Genomic DNA, 14,695 nt, shown 5'->3' with positions numbered 1-14,695 from the left:
AGACAACCCAAGAGTAGCTTCAGGACAAGTCTCTGAATGTCCTTGATTGGCCCAGCCCGAGCTCAGAATTTGCCCCGATCGAACATCTCTGGAGAGACCTGAAAATATCTGTGCAGCGACACTTCCCATCCAACCTGACAGAGCTTGGGAGGATCTGCAGAGAAGAATGAGAGAAACACCCCAAATACAGGTGTGCTAAGCTTGTAGCGTCAGAGTCTGAATACTTATGTAAAAGTGATATTTCCGTTTATTTTATACATCTGCAAAATAAAAATAAAATGTTTTTGCTTTGTCATTATGGGATATTGTGTATAGATTGAAGAAATGTTTATTTTATTTATTTAATCCATTGTAGAATAAGGCTGTAATGTAACAAAATAGTCCTGAATACTTTCTGAATGCACTGTAGCAACTGCAGATTGCCCCTTTAACATTGTTTATTCATTTTCTATTGTAATCATATTAAATCAAAGTTTGTCATGTGCGCCGAATACAACAGTAGATCTTACAGTGAAATGCTTACTTACAAGCCCTCACCAACAGCGCAGTTTTTAAGTTAAAAATAGGTATTAGGTAAACAATAGACAGATAAAGACATTTTAAAAAATGAAACAGTAAAATAACAGTAGCGAGGCTATTGGTGGGGTGATGTACTGGGCCGTACGCACTACCCTCTGTAGTTCCTTGCGGTCAGAGGCCGAGCAGTTGCCGTACCAGGCAGTGATGCAACTAGTCAGGATGCTCTCGATGCTGCAGCTGTAGAACCTTTTGAGGATCTCAGGACAAATGCCAAATCTTTTCAGTCTCCTGAGGGGGAATATGTTTTGTAGTGCCCTCTTCATGACTGTCTTGGTGTGTTTGGACCATTCTAGTTTGTTGGTGATGTGGACACCAAGGAACTTGAAGCTCTCAACCTGCTCCACTACAGCCCCGTCGATGAGAATGGGTGCATGGTCGGTCCTCCTTTTCCTGTAGTCCACAATCATCTCCCTTGTCTTTATTATGTTGAGGGATAGGTTGTTATTCTGGCACCAGTCAGTAATCGAATTTAAGTAGCGGTTCTTAGTGGAGCAGAACTCATGGAAAACCACAGGTTCTGCTGGTTTCAGCAGTCAGTCATCTCAGCAGTTTTTACAGGTAGCTTCTATACTGAACAAAAATATAAATGCAATATGTAAAGTGTTGGTCCCATATTTCATGAGCTATTTCTCTATACAAAAAGGTGCCCCAATTTGTTTTACAACCCTGTTAGTGAGCATTTCTCCTTTGCCAAGATAATCCATCCAGCCGACACATGGCATATCAAGAAGCTGATTAATCAGCATGATCATTATGCAGGTGCTCCTTGTGCTGGGGACAATAAAAGGCAACTGTAAAATGTGCAGTTTTGTCACACAACACAATGCCACAGATGTCTCAAGTTGAGTGAGTGTGCAATTGCCATGCTGACTGCAGAAATGTTCACCAGAGCTGTTGGCAGAGAATTGAATGTTAATTTCTCTACGATAATCATTTCAGATGTCAAACCGGCATCACAACCCACAGACACCGTGTAACCAAGCCTGCCCAGGACCTCCACATCTGGCTTCTTCACCTGCGGGATTGTCTGAGAGTAGACAGCTGATGAGTATTTGTCTGTAATAAAGCCCATTTATGGGGAAAAACTCATTTAGATTGGCTGGGCCTGGCTCCTAGGTGGGTGGGCCTATGCCCTCCCAGGCCCACCTATGGCTGAGCCCCTGTCCAGTCACACTTCCAAACTATATAAACTCAGCAAAAAAAAGAAACGTCCCCTCACTGTCAACTGCATTTATTTTTAGCAAACTTAATATGTATAAATATTTGTATGAACATAACAAGATTCAACAACTGAGATATAAACTGAACAAGTTCCACAGACATGTGACTAACAGAAATAGAATAATGTGACCCTGAACAAATGGGGGGGGGGGGGGGTCAAATTCAAAAGTAACAGTCAATATCTGGTGTGCCCACCAGCTGCATTAAGTACTACAGTGCATCTCCTCCTCATGGACTGTACCAGATTCGCCAGTTCTTGCTGTGAGATGTTACCCCACTCTTCCACCAAGGCACCTGCAAGTTCCCGGGCACTTCTGGGGGGAATGGCCCTAGCCCTCCGATCCAAAAGGTCTCAGCCGTGTTCAACGGGAATGAGATCCGGGTTCTTCGTTGGCCATGACAAAAAATACTGACATTCCTGTCTTGCAAGAAATCATGCACAGAACGAGCAGCATGGCTGGTGGCATTGTCATGCCAGGATGAGCCTGCAGAAAGGGTACCACATGAGGGAGTAGGATGTCTTCCCTGTAGCACACAGCGTTGAGATTGCCTGCAATGACAACAAGCTCAGTCCGATGATGCTGTGACACACCGACCCAGACCATGACGGACCCTCCACCTCCAAATCGATCCCACTCCAGAATACAGGCCTCGGTGTAACGTTCATTCCTTCGACGATAAACGTGAATCCAACCATCACCCCTGGTGAGACAAAACCGCAACTCATCAGTGAAGAGCACTTTTTGCCAGTCCTGTCTGGTCCAGCGATGGTGGGTTTGTGCCCATAGTCAATGTTGTTGCCGGTGTTGTCTGGTGAGGACCTGCCTTACAACAGGCCTACAAGTCCTCAGTCCAGCCTCTCTCAGCCAATTGCGGACAGTCTGAGCACTGATGGAGGGATTGTGCATTCCTGGTGTAAACATGGGCAGTTGTTGTTGCCATCCTGTACCTGTTCCACGGGTGTGATTTTCAAATGTAGAAAGGCCTCTTTAGTGTCCTAAGTTTTCATAACTGTGACCTTAATTGCCTACCGTCTGTAAGCTGTTAGTGTCTTAACGACCGTTCCACAGGTGCATGTTCATTAATTGTTTATGGTTCATTGAACAAGCATGGGAAACAGTGTTTAAACCCTTTACAATGAAGATCTGTGAAGTTATTAGGATTTTTACAAATTATCTTTGAAAGACAGGGTCCTGAAAAAGGGACGTTTATTTTTTATTTTATGAACTGTAACTCAGGCAAATCTTTGAAATTGTTGCATTTATATTTTTGTTCAGTGTCGAAACACTTTTAAAAAAAAGTATATTTCGTGTAGGCCTACTGCGTGAGTTTTGATTCACTTTCCGATCGGCATCTAATTTAGAATAGACTAGCTAGAGGTTGACCTTGCACTTTCTATAACAGCCTTAACCTTCTGTGACATTTATCCTTGAAAGGTACTGTATGTCTTAACTTATAAATCCAGGCACAAATAATGTTTGGCATGTTTTTATTGATATGTCAACCACAAGAATAATTCTGGAAGAGGGTTAGAAAAGTAGGCAACCGACAAACACAAATGGAAAGCAGAACACTGTCATGTAGGTAAAATAATGATATGGCTTGAATCCTTCAGAATACGAACAAATTGTAACCAAAGTATTAAGCCACAATTTTTCACACTAGTTTCATGAAGAGGAATGGATTTGGAAAGAAAGAAAATGCAACAAAACAACCCTGCTGGTTTATCAAAATGCAGTGAAACAAAAAAAAAGAAACAGTCTCAACACAAAACATTTAAATATCAAGGCCAGTGTATGAAAAATATTTACAAATCTTCTCATTAAATTGAACTAAATAGCAACAACAATTGCATAATTTGGTCTCAAAGTAGACAGTCAAGTTTAGGCTGTCAAGCCACCGCTTGGAGAATTATAGCCACTACCTTGTTACAAACAACGAGCCAGCATGTGATTCCAACACCACCTGAAACACAGGCACAAGAGCAGGTGAATGAATAATCATTATATTACCGTTTAGATCCAGATCCAGAGACCAGATCAATGTCATCTAACCTCATTTAAAATTGTAAACGATCAAGATTCTCAATCACAGATCAAGCCAAACAATTTAAATCATAAAAATGTGACAAATCCACAGGCAGGGATTTAGAAGTGATCCATAGGTATTACTGTTCTTAGAGAAACATACTTTTGGGTTTAAATAGAGCTGAGGAAACATCTGCTCAAAAATTACTCTTTAAAGATGAGGGAACTGGTATTCATTCTGCTCTCTTTGAGCTTTAAAACAAAACAGACATTGAGTTGAATGGATTGAGTTGAATGGATTGAATAGCACTAATACAATCCTCATTTACCTCCATTACTGTTCATTTATATAAACAGTAGAGCTATCTGCACACCTAAAGGAAGCTACAGGTGCAAAGTAGTGTAGGCTATACACTGTACAGTAAGTTCTGTTATCCTGAAATATCCCTGTGTGTCTGAAATAGCACTCTATTCCCTATCTAATTCACTACTTTGAAGAGTGTCCTTTGGTTAAAAGTAGTGCACAATATAGGGAATAGGGTGGCATTTGAGCCGCAACCCCTACTGGTGTTAGAGCCCCTCTCAGGGCAGGCGCTGTAATCTGTTTTACCTGCTACTCCAGATGGGAAGGCCACCATTCGCTCTAGAGGAGAAATCCACTTACTGGGCAAGACCGTCACTGGGTCAGCATAGTATTTCCAGATCAGAGAGATCATCAGCACAGCCTTGGAGAGACGGAAGGGGGGGGGGGGTCAGTCATCATCCCCAGTCCCAAATCTCGATTAAATATTTGCATAGTGTCCTATTGCAGGATTATGAAATAATCCGAGCTACTATGAAAATATACCAATAAATGTAAAAAATAATAATAATAAATCTGCTCTACTTCACCTACCTGCAGAATATAATACACTATGTTGACGACCCATTTGATTTTGGTCTGCTGACCAGTTCTGGATTTAACTGAGGGAAGAAAGGAAAATGCAAACTTCAGACAACAAACTGACGACTGGGTGTGGTTTCCACACAGAGACAATTTGTCACAATGGGACTGTAAAGGTGTCCGCAGGCTTCCCATCCGAAACAGTTTGGAACAGTTTGTGCATATATTATGATGGCATTATGTGACGTTTTGGTCTTCGGCAAGGGTTTCTTCAGCTGTTCATGCACACAAAAGCATTTCTTGAGGTAAAGAGAAGTCGGTGAAACCGATTTGTCTCTCGATGAATGACCACAAACACTTCATTGAAGAATCCCTACTGTTGACCAATCACCGACGAAGGGGCATAGACTTCGGCTACAAACTTTGGCTTGCCACTAGAAACATTTGTGTGCACGAACAGCTGAGAAAACCCTTGACGAAGACCAAAACAAACAAAAACTATAGTCATAATATATATACACAAACTGTTCCAAACTGTCTTTAAGGCTAGCAGGTGAGACTGTACAACAACTGGTTAGGAGTTGAGCGAGACAGTGACAGAGAGGTCAGCAGAAGTGTTGCCCCTCCCCAAAGAAGCTTTGGTCAAGCCACTGGAAGTGTCTGACGTCAAGGTCACCTTTATCTTCATTCATCCTCCACCAGCTCTACCCTGAGGATTATGGGAGATTTATAATTCAAAACCCTCCATGGATTCACACCGATAGCTGCATTCACTTAATCACTTTAGCCAACTACCCTAAAGATATGAACATTTCTACAAAGCATTATTTCCCTGTGCCATTGTCCTTGGACTATGAATTTGAAATGATAGGTGGTGTGGTAGAGTTACTGTGACTCCAGTGAGAACAGGAATATGCAGCCAATACAGCACATTCTACCCTTAAACTAAATGTCAACGGAGTGTAGTACGAACTACTTAAAATGGCCTCTACGAGTATATACAGTGCCTTCAAAAAGTATTTACTTTTTTCCCACATTGATGTGTTACAGCCTGAATTTAGAATGGATTACATTTAGATGTTATGTCACTGATCTACAAACAATACTCCATTATGTCGAAGTGGAATGATGTTTTTAGAAATGTTTACAAATTAATTAAAAAATGAAACGCTGAAATGTCTTGAGTTATTATTATTAAGTATTCAACCCCTTTGTTATGGCATGCCTAAATAACTTCGGGAGTACAAATGTGCTTAACAAGTCACATAATAAATTGCATGTACTAACTGTGTGCAATATAGGTGTTTAACATTAATGACTACCGCATCTCTATTAATTACACTTTGGATGGTGTATCAATACACCCAGTCATTACAAAGATACAGGCATCCTTCCTAACTCAGTTGACAAAGAGGAAGGAAACTGCACAGGGATTTCACCATGAGGCCAATGGTGATTTTAAACCAGTTAGAGTTGTGACAGGAGAAAACTGAGGATGGATCAATAATGGATCAATAACATAGTAGTACACAATAATAACCTAAATGACAGTGTGAAAAGAATTCCAATATTCCAAAACATGCATCCTGCAATAAGGCACGACAGGGCTCCCGAGTGGCGCAGCGGTCTAAGGCACACCATACTCGTTGCAAGAAGCGTCACTGCAGTCCTGGTTCGAATCCAGGCTGCATTACATCCGGCCGTGATTGGGAGTCCCATAGTGCGGCACGCAATTGGCCCAGCATTGTCCAGGGTAGACTGTCATTGTAAATAAGAATTTGTTCTTAACTGACTTGCCTAGTTAAATAAAAGGTTACACATACTGCAAAAAAATTTGGGAAATAAATTAACTTTTTGTCCTGAATACAAAGCATTATGCTTGGGGCAGATCCAACAAAACACATCACTGAATACCACTCTTCATATTTTCAAGCATGGTGGTGGCTGCATAATTTTATGTGCTTGCCATTGGCAAAGACTAGGGAGTTTTTTTTAGGATGAAAAGAAAAGGAACAGAGCTAAGCACAGACAAAGTCCTGAAACAAAACCTGGTTCAGTCTGCTTTTCAACAAGCACTGAGAGACAAATCCACCTTTCAGCAGGACAATAACCTAAAACGCAAAGCCAAATATACACTGGAGTTACTTACTAAGACAACATCGAATGTTCCTGGCTTAGTTACAGTTTTGACTTTAAAAGCGTCATGAAAATCTATGGCAAAACATGAAAATGACTAGCAATGATCAACAACCAACTTGACAGAGCTTGAATTTTACAAAGAACAATGAGCAAATATTGTACAATCCAGGTTTGCAAAGCTCTTAGACTTACCAAAAACGGCTTAGCTGTAATTGATGCCAAAAGGTGATTCTAACATGTATTGACTCAGAGTTGAATACTTATCTAATGAAAATATATTAGTATTTTATTTTTGCATTATTTATTTTTGTGACTTGTGGAAGTGGTGTGCTTCTGAATGGTATTTTGTGTAGATCGTTGACAATAAATAACAATTCAATCCATTTTAATCCTACTTTGTAACAACAAAATGTGGAAAAAGTCAAGGGGTGTGAATACTTTCTGAAGGCACTTTATCAGTTCCTTTTGGACTGAATAAAGGCCCTGTATTTGGTCGCCACTGTGGTTTGTGGAAGTTGTGTGCTGCTGAATGGCACGTTCTTGAAATGGAGCCCCTTTCCTTTCTGTCTATGTTACTGTCAGGGGCTCCAGAGATTATAGCGGGAAAATGAAAAAAGGTGAGTGAGGTGCGAGAAGGCTGATGGCAACAGGCTGCAGCTGTGCAGATGCCCCCCCCCCAAATGAACACTCAGATAATTACCCTTCCTCTTAACATACACGGGAATGTACAATACATTAAGAACACCTGCTCTTTCCATGACATAGCTTTAACCTGGATTCACATGGTCCGTCTATGATCCCTTATTGATGTCACTTGTTAAATCCACTTCACATCAGTGTAGATGAAGGGGAGGAGGCAGGGTAAAGAAGGATTTTTAAGCATTGAGACACGGATTGTGTATGTCAAATCAATTTTCTTTAATTTTGCACGCCCAATTTTTCAGTTTTTGATTTGTTAAAAAAGTTTGAAATATCCAATAAATGTCGTTCCACTTCATGATTGTGTCCCACTTGTTGTTGATTCTTCACAAAAAAATACAGTTTTATATCTTTATGTTTGAAGCCTGAAATGTGGCAAAAGGTTGCAAAGTTCAAGGGGGCCGAATACTTTCGCAAGGCACTGTAATAAACTATATTGGTTATGTTGAATAAGGTGTTGTGTGAGGCCTTTTGGTGTGACATTTCTAGAACATGTACATAAACAATCATAGCGTTGAGGGGTAGAGACAGAGATATAATGCCGTCCACTTATTACCATAAGTCTTCAACTTGTCCGTCATCTTGTTGATCTTGCGCTCGAGCCGTGCGTACCTGGCGAACTCGTCCATCATGTTGATGGAAGAAAGCTCCTTCTTCATGGCCTGAATCACTGCCCTCATCTCTATCTCATCTTCCACATTCTTCTGGAAAACTTTGGACAGCTTCAATAGAAGAAAATACAGCCAAAAATATAAATCTAATGGTTTCTAAGCATGTTATTCACGAGTTGCATTTTGATTCACTTAACTACTGGGCAGTGACTGGCTGGGGTAGCCTGCTTAAAAGTGAACTATGCAGTAAGGTATCATCACAGATAATTATGTTATCAAACTGCAGGGTGTTAGCACAAAATAAACGCAGGAATTAGCACTAATCAATGGCCGATTAAGAGGGATTCATGTGTTTTCTCCAGTTATTGATTTGATGGCAACATACTTTTGTATTGACAGTATTCTATTTGCTATTAATGTTGCATGATATATCGAAACATATGCCGTTTTTTATACTAGAATCCATGACAAACGGTTCATACTAGAATTGTTGTTACTTTCGGTACTTCTGTAAAAAGCCTGCACTGGGAGTCTGGGCTGCATTCTGTTAGCTCCCCAATCATGTTGCACCGAAGTTAACACACTTGAATATTGTGACACAGCATGTAGAAATGTTTAAACTGTTCATTACTGTTCGCAAAACAATGTCCATACAGGCTAGAACACTTTACAATGCAAGAAGATGCCAGTAGTTTCCAGCTTTGAAGGCTAACTTTCCTTGCTAGCTGACAGCTAAAGCTAACATCAATTCACTTCCCTAGTACTTTGTGATATTATGCAAACCATAACACAAAATATGCTGATTTCAAAGCTGATTGCCTCCAAAAAATGAATTAATTCACTTATTTGGTCTTGGTCTCGCTCTCAAATCTCTCCCAAAGATTATCTATAGCCTCTGTTGCTATGATGGGCCACTCCCCTCTTTCCTTTTGAATGACGTCATTAATAATTAAAGCAACAGAGCACATTTTTATCAAAGAAGCTACTTCTAAGTAAATGTTGTTGATCAGTACAACAAATAAGTCCCAAATGTAAGGGAAACATATTGTATGTTACCTGTAGCCCAATGAAATCAGCCAAAACAAGCTCAATAACTTAATGCATGCACACACTCCTACTGAATATGCATTAACTTGTATTGTGGATAGGCCCTAAACTACATCTTAATTCACCCAGTTTATCAGATGTACAATTCAAATACATTATGTTGTTATGTATTTATATTGGTAAAAACAAAGTCAAACGTATTGTATAATGTATTAATGAATGCATGCATACATGGCTGTCTCAGAAAAACTTTGAAGTAAAACAATTCTAACATAATGATTTCAAGCATTTCACTACACCCGCAATAACATCTGCTAAATATGTGTACGTGACCAATACAAGTTGATTTGATATTGAGCTCAATATATCCACAATAATTGAACAGAGTAGTAGCTGAATTTATCTGTCTGGATCAAGCGCCATTCGATTACTTTAGCTCATATGCATTCTTGTTTTGTTGTTAAGGTATCGAGTGTCAAGTATATATTAAACTTGGAAGTCAAAATGCTGGTATCATGACAACATTATCGGCTACTGTGGCCTACTATGTGGCCAACACGGGATTTGGTGTTTAAGGATCTGACAACATTTTACATTAGTTTAAATGTTGCTTATGGAAGAAAAAAACACTCATTTGAATCAATATCACTTTGCCATAGCACTAAACCCATGAGATATGCACAGCTAGACTCCATTATACACGTGATGTTATTTTCCAGATTTCAAACTCAAATGTACTACATACCCAAATCTGGCATTTACCCTTGTATCACGGAAATGTCTTAGACTAAAAACACCTATGGTGCTAAAAAGAGCAAGGTAGGATCAAGTCAAATAGATTCATAGGGAAGATTACATCGTTTTGGTGAGAGGGAGATGAACAGTCACAACCAGCCATTAACTGCTGGCGGGTCTTTGTCAATCCCGCCCAGTAGAACGAACGTCATGTCATGTCTCTGTGCTAAAATGTTACAGATAAACATGCCGGCGCAATTTAAAAGTTTGAACACACATTTACCGGTACAACTGGGCTACAATTTCTACACAATGTTACCACATGAATGGCATACTCACATAGGAGGAAATTGAAGGTAACAACATTTTGACGAGGTTGCACAAGACCACAGACCCTAAGACCAGCAACCAGACGTACACAGTCGCCATTTTCCTTTGATTATTTACAATAGCCGTCGCTAGGGAAGCACACCCCCTTGTCTTTCTACCGTGTAGATTAAAAAAAAACTGATAATTTTGTATTTTTGCCTAGTAACGTTGGCCTGTTTTATTTATTTCCCCCCAAAATCTTACGTGTATGAAAATACTGCATTGTTACTTTGTATTCTGATAATATGGGGTATTGTGACTAGGGAATCTCTCCATATGTGGAGCTTAACGTTTTAACCAATATTTTGCCATAAAGGGTATGAGCAAAACAGTATAAGGAGTGGGTGTCGTGGTTTCCCACCCCTCGTCGAAAGGCAAATAAATATAGATCTGATTGGCATGTAAAGATATCCACACAGGTATCTCGCTATGATTTGAAAATGTGTTGACGACTCCTAAAGCCAATCAATGGCCAGGGGCGGAGAGTGGTTTGTCCGTCAGGTTAGCGCTGTAATGAATTGAATAGGGGGGGTGGAATCCAATCCGGTTTGAGCTAGTTTTGTTCCAATGGAACATTAACGTCTCGCTACGCTGTAATAGAACGTACTGTTTGAATCTTATACCGAACAGTATTTTTCTTGCTCCGTTTTGGAACATTGCCCTCTTTTTTTCTTTTAACAAATACGCAAAACAGCCATGCCTAAAAGGAGCAAAGTAAGTAGAATATTTTTGTATTGATTTTGTGTCATTTGAGAGATAAAACACAATTGCATTAAATGCATTTATTTTTGCACGTACAATTGTTGAAATGTAGCCACAGATGCAAGTTGTTTTGGTCCTCTTCGCTGCAACATTGTTACACTGCTGCTGTGTGCAGTCAGGAGTTTTAAAATGTATCACTCTGTTTTGATTTGCGAAGTGGCGGGTTTTCTTAGTCTTATCTTTTCACGCTGTGATTTTACTCTTCGGAAATTAAGACTGGTTAAATACTTGGTGCTTTATATTTACCTTATCCAGTCTTGTAACTTGGGTGGTTTGTCACTTTTTTTTCATGGTGGTTGTTTAAAAATGACATTTACTTAAAGCCAGACAAAGAGAAGTAGGGAGTTAGCCATGTCGTGAGATGGCCATTCTGCAGAAATAAAGTTGGTGACATCAATCTTTTTTTAAGCAGATATGACTGCACTTATTGTATAACATTGCATTTTTATTGAATTCCGTGTATCCCTTAGACATGTATCCTTTAGTGCAATATCATTCAAATAACTTAATTTGTTGGGATATGTTCAACGCTCGGTGGGCGGTATGGTATGCACATGCAGAAGACGGCTTCTAGGGTTCTTCAAAAAGGGCACAAAGTCGTGTGTCATGGCTGCCCTTGTGAGGAAGACAAACATTTACGTTTTTCTTGCTTTGCAATATCAAAATGTATAGTTGCAACGTAATCTGCTTAAAAGTTGACGCATGCCACGCTACATTGTGTAGAATGTTTGCTTGTGATTTTATTTTATTTTCGTGTGCCGTTCATTTTGTTGTTTGCTCGAGACAATTCTGAGTTATGCAATGGCGATTCGTCGACATCACAGCGCCGCTCTTGTTGCTGGGGATTTTAGTAGATTCTGTAACCATTGAGTCGCTGAGGATCTCGGAGAGTTCGAAATTCGAATGAATGGCGGGAACGCAGAGTAGACGGGCTGGTCTGCGAAGAGGACAGTAAATGTTGCTTGGCAAATGTCCATTTATCACGAATGAATGCGTTGGGGGGAGGAGTCGGATTCCCCTCTGTAGCGAGCATAAGCAGCATGGAGAAAATGTCAACTGCATACTCTTTGCGTCCGGTCTCCTTTCTCAAAACCCATTGGAGGAATAGGTCAGAAGGGCTTTTTCCATCCAATGGTGTTTGAGAAGGAGACCGGGGCACGCAATTGAGTTCTTCCCAGGGTACTAATTATTGGCAAGTTAATTGGTTCATTACTTAAATGCCTGAAGCAAGTTGACATGTACTGTATTTGTATTAAATAGTTTATGGATGATGTAAGTGGAACAAACAAGCAGATATGGCAGTGACCATAACACTGTTGCCTCCTTAGGCCCACTTGATTGCACAATTTCAATTCACAGGGCTTTATTGGCATAGAAGTATATGTTCACATTGCCAATGCAAGTGAGGTAGATATTATAAAATTTCTCTAATATTAATGGCATTTAAACTGCCCCTCCCCCAGTAAAACCCACCTAACACGGTTGCCCTACTGAGTTGTCACTAACATTCCTCTCTCCTTTATCACAGGCAAACGCTGATGCTGAGGCAGCAGAGGTTAGTAACATTACTCAAATATAATTTTATTTGTATTTTATCAAGGCACTGGTTCTTAACAAGTATGTAAATGTTGAGTACAATTCCGTTGCTTTGCCACCAGGGGCCAGCATCAACCATGTTGTCAAAATCTGCTCCCGTTTTTATTAAACAATTGGTATTTTCCTTTGAAATATTTTTCAGCCCAAGAGGAGATCTGAGAGATTGGTAAATGTGAGTATATTACCAACCTTTGTAGACACATTTCATTTGCACCCAAAAACAGACAATTTCAGCTAAGAATCACATGCTAAAATGCATTTAATTGCAGAAACCAGCCCCTCCAAAGGCAGAGCCCAAGCCAAAGGTGAGGAAGTGCTGACATTAACCACGTTGAATGTACATTTAATTGTAAATTAAGTGCAGTTAAGGACTTAAGGTATTGTGTGTGTACATATATACATACACACAGAAGGAGAAGGCAGTACCCAAGCCCAAGAAGGCTAAGGAGGTGAAGAAGGCTGCACCTGAGGAGAAGGAGGCGCCTGCAGAGAATGGCGAAGCCAAAGCTGAGGAAGAGGTAAGGGGCTGATGGGATATGTAGGTATTTCTTCTTACAGATAAATGAAAAAACAATCCAATTGTTATTTTTAAATCTTTATTTAACTAGGCAAGTCGGTTAAGAACAAATTCTTATTTTCAATGACAGCCTAGGAACAGTGTGTTTAACTGCCTGTTCAGGGGCAGAATGACAGATTTGTACCTTGTCAGCTCGGGGATTTAAATTTGCAACCTTTCGTGTTACTAGTCCAACGCTCTAACCACTAGGCTACCCTGCCGCCCCATGATATGGTGCTCTTTTTTATTTTATTTTTTTAAATTAAACCATTTTTGTTTGATTTTCAGGAACCAGCCACAGAAGAACCTGAACAGAAAGAAGATGCGGCAGAATAACATCTCTCAAACCACATCTTTTATCACTGCTCCCTATTCCTCTTTCTTGTACAATTCAGGGGAATATTTTTATTGACTATTTTCTAAATGCAAGTTTTTTAGTAGTTTGATTGTAGAAACACATTTTTTTATGGAACAAATACATTTGGAGACGGATTTCATCACATCCCACATTTTTACATCTCCGGAACAATTACGGTTATTGTAAATGTCAAAGGTTTTTATTTTTGCCGTGGGGTGGGAATGGGCCAGGTTGCTGCATCAAGAACATGCTAGCATGTTGTTTACAGGATCCGGTCAAAACAGAGAGCTTGCCTGAGAGACTAACATTCCATAGGCTATATGAGGGACGGTATTTGTAACCTGTATTGTGTGGTGGGGATGATTTCCTCAAGGGGCAACACAGTTTTATTGTTTATAATGAGAAATGTTTTAGAATGTTGTAAGCTGTGTTCCGTATGTTAACTATTGTACTCATGCCATTTTTTTCTTAACCATTCTGCTTAATAAACCTATTCCCTAGCACTGGAGTTCCTCCCTATCAGGCCTGTGCATTGCGTGTAATTGGTTTTGTCTCTGTTCTGTGATAGCATTGCAATAAATGTGTACAGCTGCTGTTTAAAAGGGTTTTCAAACTTTCTATATGCAGTGTGTAATGGTACATTGTAAATGGAATTCTTTGTTCTTAGCCAAGCTAATGACATAAGTGTGAAACATACTGTTGACTATGGTTCCTTTTGATGCTGAGAAACTGTACATCCACTTGAGCTGTCAAATACACAAACCAGCAATATTCATGTGGGTTTTAGGTATCAAGTACAAGTGTACAGTTCTTGTATTCTTTGTTTATAGATGTATCTGTGTCATGATTGGTATAAACAAACCAATAAAAATGTGGTTGTAATCGTTTGATCTTTTCTCATTGTGTGCCAAATAGACAGCGATGTGTGAATCCATACAATAATGTCAATACTAGCAGTATTTTAGATATAATAGGTCTGGTTGTCCACAAATGCATATTGCATTAGCTAAAGAAAACCATGCCAGTTTTGAGACTCATGACAACAGCCAGTATCTGTCCTCGATGTGAAAAATATAAATGCATTTAAAGCGCATCTGCCCCTAAAAATAATTT

At 39.7% G+C, this 14,695-nt stretch overlaps 2 protein-coding genes across 4 annotated transcripts; one reads left to right on the top strand and one right to left on the bottom strand.

Moving 5' to 3' along the window:
• Positions 1–3,272: 3,272 nt before the first annotated feature.
• Positions 3,273–10,618, bottom strand: LOC109892708 (tail-anchored protein insertion receptor WRB). Of its 3 annotated transcripts, none has more exons than XM_020485436.2 (5): positions 10,281–10,618; positions 8,105–8,270; positions 4,723–4,790; positions 4,492–4,552; positions 3,273–3,765 (listed from the first exon to the last, which is right to left on the bottom strand). In XM_020485436.2, exons 1-5 carry the CDS (start codon positions 10,368–10,370, stop codon positions 3,692–3,694), a joined length of 459 nt encoding a protein of 152 aa, XP_020341025.1. In that variant the 5' UTR covers positions 10,371–10,618; the 3' UTR covers positions 3,273–3,691. The 3 variants fall into 3 exon arrangements, with proteins under 3 accessions (XP_020341025.1, XP_020341023.1, XP_020341024.1); XM_020485434.2 differs by having other exon boundaries at positions 4,438–4,552; positions 10,281–10,608; XM_020485435.2 differs by lacking the exon at positions 10,281–10,618 and adding an exon at positions 10,063–10,178 and having other exon boundaries at positions 4,438–4,552.
• A 237-nt stretch (positions 10,619–10,855) lies between these two features.
• Positions 10,856–14,469, top strand: LOC109892707 (non-histone chromosomal protein HMG-14-like). Its single transcript, XM_020485433.2, has 6 exons — positions 10,856–11,024; positions 12,601–12,627; positions 12,811–12,840; positions 12,938–12,973; positions 13,079–13,186; positions 13,513–14,469. Exons 1-6 carry the CDS (start codon positions 11,007–11,009, stop codon positions 13,558–13,560), a joined length of 267 nt encoding a protein of 88 aa, XP_020341022.1. The 5' UTR covers positions 10,856–11,006; the 3' UTR covers positions 13,561–14,469.
• Positions 14,470–14,695: the final 226 nt, after the last annotated feature.

This window comes from Oncorhynchus kisutch, linkage group LG6 (genome assembly GCF_002021735.2).
Source record: "Oncorhynchus kisutch isolate 150728-3 linkage group LG6, Okis_V2, whole genome shotgun sequence".
In the NCBI taxonomy this organism is placed as follows: Eukaryota; Metazoa; Chordata; class Actinopteri; order Salmoniformes; family Salmonidae; genus Oncorhynchus; species Oncorhynchus kisutch.
This window is presented reverse-complemented; position numbering and strand designations above follow the sequence as displayed.

Coding starts and splice junctions, on each gene's coding strand:
- LOC109892707 (XM_020485433.2), top strand. Junction 12,628..12,810: donor CTGATGCTGAGGCAGCAGAG/GTTAGTAACATT, acceptor AATATTTTTCAG/CCCAAGAGGAGATCTGAGAG. Junction 13,187..13,512: donor AAGCCAAAGCTGAGGAAGAG/GTAAGGGGCTGA, acceptor TTTGATTTTCAG/GAACCAGCCACAGAAGAACC.
- LOC109892708 (XM_020485434.2), bottom strand. CDS start 10,370: ATGGCGACTGTGTACGTCTGGTTGCTGGTCTTAGGGTCTGTGGTCTTG. Junction 4,553..4,722: donor TAGTGTATTATATTCTGCAG/GTAGGTGAAGTA, acceptor CGTCTCTCCAAG/GCTGTGCTGATGATCTCTCT. Junction 3,766..4,437: donor CTTCCCATCTGGAGTAGCAG/GTAAAACAGATT, acceptor CCTGTGTTTCAG/GTGGTGTTGGAATCACATGC.